At 36.2% G+C, this 13,869-nt stretch overlaps 1 protein-coding gene across 1 annotated transcript in view; it reads left to right on the forward strand.

Moving 5' to 3' along the window:
- Positions 1-580: 580 nt before the first annotated feature.
- The window catches only part of LOC136032924 (ATP-binding cassette sub-family D member 1-like), a gene marked incomplete at its 3' end in the record, with an annotated part of 76,341 nt that continues 63,052 nt past the window's right edge, over positions 581-13,869 (forward strand). Inside the window, 3 exon segments of the mRNA XM_065713391.1 lie at positions 581-928; positions 4,509-5,369; positions 8,361-8,533. Of these exon segments, the coding sequence (XP_065569463.1) occupies positions 4,511-5,369; positions 8,361-8,533 (1,032 nt within the window).

A 13,869-nucleotide genomic window follows, 5' to 3' on the forward strand; every position in this document is an offset into this window, starting at 1 on the left:
AATAGAAACCGAAGCAAAAAAAAAATCTATAGAAAAATATGCGAGTTCACTTTAAAAAGCCAAAATAAAATATGGTAAGATGTTAGTCTGTTTACGAGTGCGGCATGCTTACGACTATAGGACCAACTGAGTAGTGTACAATAAAACAACAAACAGTATTTTCAGGAGATATGTCGTCCTTATCTGCCACTTGTAACTTATGATTTTTGCAAGAATTCCAACGATTCTCAAAGGAACTTAAATGAATTCCTTTTCAAACAGCCTAAGACCACCTTTGTCAAAGACTCTAAAATCCATGCATAAACATCGACTGAATATGTGCTGAACACTCAGTAGGAAGAATTAAAAAAAATTCAACAAAAGTTTGACGGTGAAAGGGTTAGAATAGCTGTGACTTCGGAGGGTAAAATCTTGACGGCAGTTCAACTATAGTTAACTGAAGTTCATGGTCCAAATGCTCTCACGTGCTTAACGAAGACAGGGCTTTATTCACGCGATGCTTAAAATGGTTTACTCATTGGCAAAATTTTGGTATTTTGCCAGGCGGAGATTGTTACATATCTGAATATTAATGAAACTTGGCAGCAATGTTTCAGTCATTTTAAATATTGAGAGCAATCAACATGTTTTGTTTTAAGATATGTTCTATTTCTTTAAACTTAGTCATAGACTAGAAAAAGATTGGTGACTTGCAATCTAATCAATCTTGTTTTTTTCGTGGATTAAGCAATTCACCCGGCTACTTTTATAGATTTGGTGCTGGTGGAAAAAAGTGAATGAAGGGTAAGATTTTCACAAGCAGCAGAAAATACTTGTTAAGGAAGCCTAAATAGCCATCGCGGGCAACAGCATAAAGCGCTTAGTTATAGCCCAATAAACATCACCTAGGGTTGTTTGAGAGAAATCTTGTGGGAAAACACATTACCAGGTAGGTCAAGACTAATTATTACTTGAATAGCCCAACAACTAGGCCTAGTGGTGTGCTATTTATGCTAAATTTTGATCTGCTCAGAAAGCATAGGGTAGTGCATTCTCATGCTAAGTAAGTACAGGTAGCCTATCACAGACTTAGTAGGTTCATAGACTAACCATCTTGGTACCCTAGATTGTTTAGTAAACGTTTTGCAATCAATAATGCTAATAATGGTAAGGGAGCTAAATGAGCTCCCTTACCCTACAGGCTATGCAAGCTGAAACTCCCTACTGTGGTTTATAGAAGAAGACAGGGTGATGCCATTCTGGTTCACAAACTCATTAATTCAAAGGTACTTCCTGATCTTCTTCCTCTGGCATCTCAGGACTCTTGTACAAGGGGACATAACTTGCAGTTATCCAGGCATTTCTCCTCAAAGCAGCAATGCACCCATTTTCTTACCAACTGTGTTGCCAACCTCTGGAACAAATTACTGCCAGACACCATTGCTGCCCAAACCACAGACAGCTTTAAGAACCATCTTGACAACAAATAGGCTAGTCAACAAAAGAATGGAAGTATAACTGGGAAGCACTCAAATCAGCAATATCAAACCACCAGTCAAGTGTACATATTCAACTGTATGTCATGTATTATCAACTCTGGAGTTTCTACAAGGAACAATCCTTAGATTACTCCAAGCTGCAATTTAAGGTAAATAAGTAGGCCTAGGAGCCTATATCTCCACATAAAGTTTGAGTCAGTAAGGTTTGTATGTTGTTGCTTTTAATTTTTTGCATAATTCCAAGTTCTAATCAATAAACTATATGATAAAGCAAGGACTTTTATACATATTTTCTGCACTTCCAATAATTTACAGATACCTTATACTCTGTCAATATGGACTCACTTTAACCCTCGGATAGCTTGTAGCATGACTTGAAAGACTACCAGAGTCTGCATAGGGCTACCACTTGTTTGAGATCTTCAAATAGTGTATTGAAGAATTTTTTGCCAATAACTAAGTTTTCTCTGGTTGTCCAAGGAATTGATGTCTCTGGATTAGGACTGTTGTTTATTTGTGTATCTGCAAAGTTTGAGTCAATTCCCCCAAATCAAGTTAAAATCACAGTGGAAACTGAGAAATGATCTATGTATTACCATAAAGGGAAAGATATAGGCTACTAAAGGAAACTGACCTGTTTCTTAGGATACTTGAATTATGAAGGCTTAGATTTTTTCATAATCTATATTTCAGCTGTGGGGGGGGGGGCAAACTAAGGTCTGAAGGAGACAGTTGCCCCCCCCAACCCATAGCAAATTAGGTCCCTGCAACAAACTTTTTTTCTTACTTAAAATTGTTTATTGTAATCAACACAAATTTATACAGTGCTTAAGGAGAATATGATACTTATCCATACAATCAATTACAATACTTGTGATATCTTCTCATGGTTCTGACCTTTGAGCAGTAACAGTCCTAAAAGTTTTCCTTTTGGGCCTTAATGAGACATAAATCTTACAAAAAGTGAAACATTTGCTGTATCACTTATGTCACAAGAATCATCAGCTCCTATTAATAAAACTGAAACCAGTTTCAGATCTTTGGTATGCTGTGTGCTTATTTTTTATAAAAAAAAAAATTATATTAAGTTTTTATTTTTAATGAGAATACTATTAGGCCTTCTGTGGATATTTGTGCCAGAGCCACATGCAGCTCTAGAGCAGCGTTTTGCCAACAACTGCCCTAGATGAAAGCACTGTCTTAGAAGCAAATACTATAAAAACAAAGAGTAGCACTATTGGGCTCCCTCATTGTGGTAAAATTCTCGATAAGGGCCTTTGTCTAGGTAAATATTTATGTTATTCTGTGACTGATGAACACACTGTGTTCACCTTTGTCCAGGTATAGAAGAGGTTCTAAAGTTGGCAGTGGCAGAATTTGACAGAATTCCAAAAGCTACCAATTCTGAAAATTAATTTTACTAGGCCATGCTAACTGCCAAGTAGTATTGCTACTATGCTACCCCACTTTTTCCACAACAGCCTTTGTCTTTCATGAATGGCAGGCTTAGCCAGTGGTATAATTTTATCAAAACCCAAGGGAGGAGGGCAAACTTGGAGTGAACTTTCCCATGTCAAGTGAAAATGACACTGAAAAAGGAGAAAATGAGCCATATAATACCATAAAGGGAAAGGTATAGCCTACTGAAGAGAACTGATTTGTTTCTGTGAATGCTTGAATTCAAAAAAAAATGACTATGATAGGTAGGCCTATCATAGTTCTAATCATATTTTTGAAGATGCTGAATTTAAACTGGGAGGAGGGGGGGGGGGGCAAAATGGGGTCTAGGGGGCATTTCAAGATAGCTACATATTTTGGACCCTGCATTCATTCCTGAAAGTTTCATTCACATAAATTAATCTCTATTCAAGATAGCAAGAAGTTCCTCAACTAGATCTTTATTAGGTATAGGTCTAGAATAGCACCTCTCTTGAAGCAGGATGCTAGAACAAGAAGAGAGACTTTTTTTGTATGCTAATTTAATGTTATTTTTTTGTCTTTCTTTGCATTTTGATAATTCATCTCGAGCCCCACCGTGCAATAAGTGGGTAGCATAGTAGCAATGCTACTTGGCAAGTTTCAAATTTATTGGCAGATTTTGTCTGTAAATGCTAGTTTTACATATAAAAATACTTTTTGCTCAAAGAAAATCTGTCAAAACACAAGTTGTGCTTATAAAACTTTTTATAAGAACTTCTTCCATACCTGCCACAGCCCCCTTCTTATGGTCTCATATAGCCATTGTCTTATATAAACTAACCAAAAAAAAGGATGGAATTCTTAATTTATAATATACCATACAGGAATTACCAATGAATCATAGGCTATTTCATTTCCCCCTTCCCATTTTATCTGTTTCGAATCAGTTTTCATCAATTAATATATTGATGGGGCTATATGGGATACAAAGTAGAATGGGAACAGATTTAGAAAAATACAAGCAAAACCTTAAAATTAGCAATCTGAAAACGTCTCTCTTTTTGTTCTAGTGGGTCTCCTTTTGAAGAGCGGCTATTCTAAACCTTTGCCATTTCTACAAATTATAAAATAAGAAATTTTTTATTAGCCTATAGTGTTTTCTTGTAAAGGGTGATAGCCTTTAGTGTAAGAATTCCCAGTAGTTGGACAGTAAACTATCACTTCAGCAAAGAGCTCAGTCCTTTGAAGGACAATATGTTGAGAATTTTAGCAAACCTTGTAAGAATATAGTCGAAAATATCCCTTTTGCTTTAAAACATCAGCATCATTTTAGCCAGAGCTGTCAATAGCCAAGAGTGGTCAATAGGGATTTTTTTTTTAACAGCTTTTCTTTTTTGAAACATGATGCTGGTAAAAAAAAAAGGCAAGAAATGTATGCAGGGCTCTTGCAATGTGGACTGTTTTCCAAGTGATATTCCAATTAAAGAACTGTTTGCATAAATCTGATTTATTATTTAAATAATTTTACATTGATAGTATTTTAAACCTATCATTGAAAAAAGAAAGCAGAAATATACATGGCATTTTTATAATGTTAACTTTTTCTTTTAGAAATGCCTGCTACAGCATCTAAATTCTCACAGGGATTAGCAAATGCCTTAAATGTAACCCCTCAGACTGTCAACAGGAGCTTCTATTGCTTTATTGTAACGCTGTATCTACTAAAAGTTGGTAAAGATTTAAAAAAGAAACTAGATGAAAGGCAGTTTCAGCAATCCGTAGAAGAGAAGCTGAAGTCTGCAAATAAGCCAAGAGCTTTAAGTGAGCTTGTCCATGAAACAATTGGTGATGAAAATGCTGAAAAAGAGTCAAATATTGGTGTTGATGAAGCGTTCTTAAAAAAGCTTCAGAAGGAGGCAACAAACAAAAAACAAGGTCCTGCTGTCAACAAAGAGTTTTTTATACAGCTTAGAAAGTTATTAAGGATCATGATACCTGGACTATGGACTAAAGAAACTGCATTACTTACATCACATACCGCAACATTGGTAGCAAGAACATTCATATCTATATATGTTGCAGCACTAGAAGGACGCATGGTGAAATATATTGTCCGTCAGGATATTCATAAGTTTGGCATGATGCTACTCTACTGGCTTGGTGTTGCGGTTCCAGCTACTTTTATCAATTCTATGATACGATTCTTAGAAACTAAATTGGCTTTAGCCTTTCGAACAAGACTTGTCAAGTATGCCTATAGATCTTATTTGAAGGATCAGACTTACTACAGAGTATCAAATCTTGATGGCAGAATCGAAAATGCTGATCATTGCCTGACTGATGATGTTTCATCCTTTACGTCTTCTGTGGCTCATCTTTATTCACATATTACAAAACCTTTATTGGATATACTACTTATTAGCTTCTCATTATATAGACTTGCCAAAGGAATGGGCTCTTCAACATTGCATGGTAAGAGTTTGTACCCTCACTATCCTTTTTCTCTTTTTTGCCTTTTACTTCTATTTTTTCCTTTCTCTGCGTTTTCTTCGTTTTAATTCAATTCTCTTATTTCTCTGTAAATCTCTCATTTTAATTCTCGTCAATTTTTCTCACAAGAAAGAAAAGACCCAATGAATCACGTTCTGTTCTCCATTGCTCTCTTGTAGTGGTCTTGAAACGAAACCTTGCCAAATAAATTCCACGTGAAGAATATGCAGTAGTAACAAATTTCTGACAGAATTCTAGATGAAAAGGTACTCACTATATCAATGTAGAGATTATTTGAAATTTTAATCTAAATTTTATCTTCACAATTGAAAAAAAAAAATGCTCCTATGGAGCCTTTGGTTGAGTCTAAACTTTGAGATTGAGTGTATAGGCAGAGATATTAGATAGTTTCCCACAACGGAATCTTTGCCACAGAAACTTTCTTGATTTAATTGGTTTTTGGCTTGTAAAATTTGCTTTCGTTGAATTTTAGGTCCTATTTAATCTAAGATATGAATGATTTGAACTTTTAAAGGAGCATTTACCTTTTTTAGACACAAGAAAAACAACTACAAAAGCTTTTTTAGTTTTTAACGTAGTTTTATTTTCTATGGTAAATAAAAAAACCCACAAAAACAACACCACCATGTATATATTTCCACATATAGGGAAGGAGGGAGGGAGGGTAAAAAGACACTATAATTCACTTCAAGATAGTCCAAAGAACCTGCTCTCCCACATATTCCTCTTTATTTATCTTGCATCTCAAAAGAAGATTTCAACCCCATGACTATTATCAATTAAAATCAAGTTGCTGACATCAAGCCTTGGGTCATTGGAGAAAAGGCTAAGACAGATAGTCTGAGCGAGAGGCAAAGCTGGCATAAGCCTTTTTCAGGATTGTAAAAAATGATGTCATTTTCACTTGTTGATTGATAGTCTATCATCCATCCATCCTAGAGCAGAACTAAGGTAAATAGTCATAGAACTAAATGATTGTCAAGATTTTTGGGCTGACTCATAATGGGCAATGTTGACTGGACTTGTATTAGCTATTATCTTTCTCCCCAAACCTGATAAAATCTGTGCAATCAACTTTCTTTTCGTTTTTAGCTTAGTTTTGTTTTATTATAGACATATACTATGGAAAAAAAAACACTATGTGTATTTGCACACATGTAGAAGAAGGTGGAATAAGAAGCTGGAATTCCCTGTAGATCGTCCGAAGATTCCGTCCCTGTTTCATTCTGGAGAAAATGGTCTCCTGAATCTCTTTTGTATGTTTCATACCAGTACCACTTAAAATTCCCCCCCCCCACCAACTTTGACGGTTGTGCAACTATGACTTTACCCAGATGTTTACGTTAGGGTGCTACCAAGACGGCTCTTGTAACTATAGCTATTATCACTATCGCCATGACAAGTTGTACTGATATTGAGATTATGTTTTATTTACCACGTATTCCTATCTTAATCTTCCTTTTATACTCTTTTTCTTTCAATAGGACGATATACTGCGACTTGACTTCGACTGTACTGTTGCTCCGTTCATAGTTTATCACATATTTGAGCCATCAAAGACTCGTTAACTCAAATGGTCTTTTTGACTACATCATTTTGAAGAAACTCACCCTGACACTTTAGCGATAGAAATATATATTCAATCAATTCCATCCACCAAACTAAACAGAATGAATATTAAGGTTAGCATTTGCTAATGTGCTCACAGGTAATTTCCTTTTCTAAATACTCTTTTTGCTAATATCCCCCCCCTCCCCTCAAGTATAGAAATAAAACTAAAGTTGAAAAAATCTACTACATTATTAATCGGGGCTGGTTTCTACTTTTTGCTTCAGCTTACTAACTAAAATAGTTTAGTTTAAAATAGTATAGTTAGCTTCCCTTTCAAAAAATTGTTGTAAAATGAGCCAACCAGGTCCCTGGAAGAGCTCACTCTGCCTGTAACTACTATCTGCATTAAATTCCTCAAATTGTATTTCATCGTACAGTAAAATCCATTGCTTGGTTTGCTGATTAGGGGTAATTAGTTTGTGTTGCTTGTGGTTTGGCATATGTCTTATGAGACTATTCAAGGCAGTACCGTATATTCTATTTTCTTGTTGACTTCCTTTACAATCTTTTACCTGTCTTCCTGTTGAAGTTCTCAATATTTCCTTTTTTCTTTCTTTTATTGCTTTAGGTGTTCCTTTTTTTACGTGTTTGTCTTGTTAAACGTCCTCTATTATTTGAAATAGTGTATACCCCACTTTATGGTAGAGCCTTCTTCTCTACATAGCCAAGTTGTTAAATTCTTATGCATATTGCAGTATAAATGCTGTAATAAACGTCTATGCAAAAAAAGGAGAAAATACGTAAAATCTATAGCCTTTGATTTCCACCTCAGGTCAATTTTTGTCATAAAAAGGGGGCAGGGGAGAGTAAATAGGAGTTCGTTTTTAGCACACTATTTTTTTTGGGGGGGGGGGGTAACACCCTTAGAGCAAGATCAGGAGGTGAATGCGCTACCCAGTTTAGAGGTTCAGTTTGATTCCTCTTTACTGGGTCATAAAGAAGTTTAGTTCAAGACTCTTAAAGAACATTGAGTTTGTATTCAGAAGGAGGGGATTTGCAGTATTAAACGCCCGATTTGATGTTGATATCAAATTAGTGAATTCTAGAGTAATTTTGTATCTTTTTTATCATCTTACACTGTTAAGCATATAAAGGACGGATGGGCCTATCAATATTACGTGTTTTGATTTTGAAATTTTCGTTTTTGGCTGGCTTTTTTGATGCTCAGTGATTATGCGAAGGTATTTGCTAATTCACTTTTCTTCTTTTTTGGACTCTTGTTCTGTTGTTAGGTTTGTCCAACTTCTTTTATTTTAGTTCTTAGTTTCATTTTGTAAAGTATTTTAACTTTACAGTCTGATCTCTGCTTCACCTTCTAATTAGCTTTTCTTAATTCACAAGGTCCAATTCTAACTGGTGGTGTCATAATTCTTACTGGGCAAATATTGAAAATGACCTCTCCTAAGTTTGGAAAATTGGTCGCTGAAGAAGCTGCCAAAAAAGGATATCTACGTTATATTCATTCAAGGATAATTACAAATGCAGAAGAAATCGCATTCTATGGTGGGCATAAGGCAAGTGTTTACTTTTCTCGCTCGGTCTGTTTTAAAACTAAAATGGTTCTTGGGAGTCTCTGGGATCACCTTGTAAATATATTTCATTTTTGCCTTCATTCTCATTCATATATTAAGTGCTTTTTTCTTCTTCTATAGCCATAATTGCTCACTAATGTAAGCTGTACGTTTATGATTAAAGATTGTATCCGTTTTCTTTTATGAAACGAAATTCGTGTATATCCGAAGAACCTTAGTTCTAACCACTGGCGCTGTCGGAAATTCATTATTTTGATGTATGAATGAATGAACTTTATTACCCTCTAAAATTATAAAAACATGAAGTACAGAGTATTATAAATAAACAAAATGATGTATCATGATGTATGATGTATCATGGCAGCGTGACCTATCTATGAACTAGTTACGTTTAGACTTTTCGAACCAATCTGACTTATTTCCATTTTTTGCTATTCGTTGTAATTTGAGATTGACTAAACATCACCTTTTAATCCAAGGGAAAACTGCAGTGCGTGAGTTTTTAACTTTTAGACCGCAAGCACTAGGATGCTCTTTTGCTTACTCTCGACTCTTTGTTTGTACCAACTAGTTTCGTCAAAGCTATTCAACCCGAGTTTCTGTTGTGTATTATTCCTTTTCGTTTAGACTAGCAATTAGACCCCTTTCATTGCAATGGACTTCTTGTTTTACGTTAATACTCGTTTTGCGTTTGCTGCTCCCAAGTTCTACCCTAAGGCCCGAAACACAATTAGCGTTATTTAGCGAATGCTTTTTTTTATGAATTTCTTTTCCTGGGAAGGGAGAGGGTTAATTGTAAAAAAAAAAGGTAGATAATTTGAGTAGGAATTGCACAGAAATTCAGGGAAGTTTGAAGTGTCTGGGTGCTAGGCCAAATTAGCCTCTGCCTTTGACCCTAAAAAACATAGCCTATTTATCATAAAAAAAATGAGTTTTAATCCAATTTGTGTGCCCTGAACTATATACTATTTAAAAAAAATTGGATTCATATACATTGAGGAATTTTCTGCTTATTACTTTTCAGAATAGCTTCTAGTTTAACTGGTCCCCTATGCCTGTACGTATAATAAATTCATACGAATATAGGGAGGAGATGCACAATGGGTCTTTCAATGTGTAGCAGGGTGGGGGGCCGGTCCTTCAATTTTTTTACATTATTTTCTTTGCTTCCTCTTTAATCGACGGCAAAACTAACCTGTGGATGCCCCCGAGGAACGATATTAGCTGATCTTTATTACTTGCCGTCATCAACCCTATCCTTGCAGAATTTGAAGAGCGTCTCAAGTTTGTTGATGACTTGTCTGCACTTCTCAAATATATAGACTAGTCGAAAATGCAGTAGCAAAGCAACAGTCTGACCCAACTTTCTTCACAGACTTCAACAACCAGTTTAAGTCGAATAGTCTAAAAGTGAATGAAAGAAATCAAAAGTTTTACGATTTAATCCAGGCGTAACATTTGCTAGTGACTGCTCGTTTAAGCTACATGTAGACACTATTGTGCACAAAGGTCACTACTCAATCCAGAGTTTAACAAGTATGCACAGGTTAGGCTTCTCTGATCGTCAGCTCCTGCCGGCGTATACAAGCTACATCAAACCTTTTTTCCAGTATTGCGGTCCCGTTTTGGGGTCCCCAAACTCAGAACACAGCTTACGTGGCAGATGAAGTTGAACATGTTCAAAAACGCGCTACCAGGACGATACTTGGACCCAGTTCCAGCAGCTACGAAAGTGCCCTTGAGCTCTTGAATTTGCCCCCCTTATTCGATCGAAGACATGAGCTAATAATGAAATTTGGGAAATCACCATTAACAAACGAGAAGCACCGATCCATACTTCCACCATCCACCATACTAGGCATTACAACAAACTAGAATCAGTCAAGTGCCGTACGAACAGATTCGCAAACTCCTTTGTACCATATTTCGTAAGAGCATTTCACAAGTGAATTGAAAGTTGCACCATATTTCGTAAGTGTATCTAACTACTGACCATTTAGTGATTGTAAAAGTAGCGTAATTTAGCGTTCACTTTTGAGTGCTACGATAGCTATTTCAATAAACGAATATGAAATACGAATACGAAAATACCTTTACGCAAGAAGTTGTTCTCTATTCGTGTTATATACGATACTATGAATGAAATAAACTCTTGATATACGATTTCATGTCTATTTACAGCCTATCAGATCTGTTAGGATCGACTGATCTTGCGACGGTAGAATTTTACCGCCCAGTGTGTACGCGTTAGAGTAGCAACTGCCGAAAAAACGCTTGTTAAAAAGCGCCAAGTGTGTGTGAGGCCTAAGGGGGGACTTTTGGACCGACACTCCTCGTCAAACCATCATTTTTCTCTTAGACATAGTTTGAGTTGTCATCTATCCCCCTTCATATGGATCATTTTGATGGACTTCGTCTTAAGGAGCATAGGAAAGGCAATTGGAGACCATGGAATCAAATGGGGAGGAAGAACGCTCCTGGACTTAGATTATGCTGATGATTTAAGCATATTAGATGAAAGTGTGAGCAAAATGAATGAATGTTTAGAGGTTTTACGAGTTCAGGGTGCTAAAATAGGCTTGAAAACCGATGTTAAGAAGACTAAGTCACTAAGGCTAGGAATAAGTGAAGATGAACAGGCGACATTAGGTAACGAAAAGATTGATCAGGTTAGGAGCTTCAGTTACCTTGGTAGTATTATTAGTAAAGATGGTGGGAATAGTGAAGATGTTAAAAGTAGAATAGCTAAGCCTCAGGGTGTTTTTTCACAGTTAAAGAGAGTTTGGAAGAATAGAAAGATAAGTCTACAAACCAAGATTAGAATATTGGAAGCTACAGTGATGACAGTGGTCAAATGTGGCTCTGAAACATGGGCACTCCGAAAAGCAGATGAAAATATACTAGATGTTTTCCAGAGAAATTTCCTAGGGATTGTTCTGGGTACACGGCTGACTGACCGTATTTCAAACAGTAGGTTTTACGAAAAGTGTGGTTCAATCCCGCTTTCTGGGGCTATAAAGAAAGAAAGGTTGAGATGGCTAGGCCACGTTCTACTGATGAAGGATGACAGATTACCGAAGGTTGTCCTTTTTGGCCAACCGTCTGGGGCTACACGGAAAGCAGGTCGTCCTTGTCTGGGTTGAGAGGATGTCATAAATAAAGATTTAAAGGAAATGGAAACTTCCTGTGAGAGTGTAAAGAGGGAAGCTTTAAATAGATTAGGTTGGAGGAGGAGCGTGCGTAGCTGTGTTGGCCTCAGGCGGGTTGGTGCTGCAGGGACTTAGTAGTAGTAGTAGTTGTAGTATATAAAAGCAAATAGAAAAGATTCCCTTTAAAAATTAACTCCGTATTGGTTAAGCGTGGAAGTCCAGGTAAAAGTTTTATCCTGAATCGGTTGAGGTTCATAGGATTTATATTGGTAGTTACAACTCTTGAATGGATTAAAAACTTGTTCCTTATTCAGCGTTTAGATTGATATAGCTCATATTTTTCTTCCAAATGGCAAGCCATTATATGAACAGTGAAACAGTGAACCCTGATACCATTAGAATCATTCAGGGATTATTAAAGAAAGTTAGCCACCTAAGCTAATTGTTGACCTAAGTCTACCTAAGTCTAGATTTGCCATAACGATTTTCATTGTCGTCTTGCGACCGACTTGTAACTCCTTCCAATAGAGATAAACTTTAAACTATTGATTGTTCGAAGATACATGTTGGGAAATATTTCTCCTTTTTTTAGAAAAAAAAAAAACACTTCAGCCTCCCTATACTGGAGATATACTTCTAAGCTGTACTTGGAGGTTGGTTTTGTCCTCCCTTCCCAGATGATTTATGTTGCGTGATTGTTTAATATTTCTGATTCTAGAGAAACCCATTATGTTCTCCCAGTAAAATTCAATCTTCACAGAAGTCCTTGCGCACAAACTTCAAGTAGCTAAGTCCAACCCGAATGATAGTCAACATAGCCCTCTCAAATACGCCCTCAGAACTGTAGCAGTGTACACCCCCTCGCCCAATTTGTCTTACAGTCTAATTTTGCATGGATTAGTTTTTGTGCGTGTTAGGTTTTAAAAGGTTGGGTTTCATTTGGTTGGTTTTTGTGTGTTAATTTTTGTGTGGGTTGAGGTTTGTGTCAATTGAATTTGGCATGGGATGAGTTTTGCATGAATTGAATATCACCTGGTTGAGTTTCGCAAGTTGAGTTTATCAGAAACTGATTCTAGGATATTAAGCAATGTAAATACAACTTTTAGCTAGTGTTTCTGCTACTAAAAGATAAAAGGTACCTCAAATCCACAGGCTGATGAAGAAAAAACTCAGAGGAAAATAAAACAACCCAAAGCAATTCTTTGGACAAGTGACCGAGATATATTCCGGGCCTGATCTTTCTTGAGTCAGTATTGTGTTAAGCGTAGTGGATTGGTCTCTGCTTGGCGAAACTGAACCCTGGGTTTGATCCTAGCTGTCATTAAATAAAAAAAAACGAGTTTTTTTAACTGAAAGTAAGGAGCGACATTAAAACTTAAAACGCACAGAAATTACTTCGTATATGAAAGAGGCTGCTTCCTCATCAACGCCCCGCTCTTTACGCTAAAGTTTGACTCTTTCTCTCAATTCTTCTTTTTAAAACAATAAAAAAATTTAGCGTAAAGAGCAGGGCGTTGATGAGGAAGCAGCCTCTTTCATATACGAAGTAATTTCTGTGCGTTTTATGTTTTAATGTCGCTCCTTACTTTCAGTTAAAAAAACTCGTTTTTTTTTATTTAATTTCTGAATGTTTTTGAATCAATGCATGTTTTGATTTTGGCTCTCCGCAGAGGAATAATCAAAACGAAATTTTCATATTTTTTTTGGGGGGTGGGGGGGCTAAATGGCTTTCTCATAATTTTGATCGAATGATTTTGAGAAAAAAGAGCGGAGGCGAAGCTTAGTTGCCCTCCGATTTTTTGGTTAATTAAAAAGGCAACTAGAACTTTTAATTTTTTACGAATCTTTTTATTGGTAAAAGATTTACGTAACTTATAAATTAGCTTACGTAAAGAACTTTTGTATTCTCATGTTTTTATTACATATATGAGGGGATTCGCCCCATCGTCAGTACCTCGCTCTTTACACTAAAGCTTAAATTTTATCCCAATTCATTAAGAATGACCCCTGAATCACAAAAGCCGTAGAATAAATAGTTGAAATTACTAAAAATACTTTAGCGTAAAGAGCTAAGTATCATAAGGAGGTGAGCCCCTTATATGGGTAATAATGTCTGTTTGTTTTAAGTTTTATTGCTGTTCCTTACTTCCAGCTGAAAAAGCTTTTTCA

The sequence above is a fragment of the Artemia franciscana genome, chromosome 11 (assembly GCF_032884065.1).
Source record: "Artemia franciscana chromosome 11, ASM3288406v1, whole genome shotgun sequence".
NCBI classification, from domain to species: domain Eukaryota; kingdom Metazoa; phylum Arthropoda; class Branchiopoda; order Anostraca; family Artemiidae; genus Artemia; species Artemia franciscana.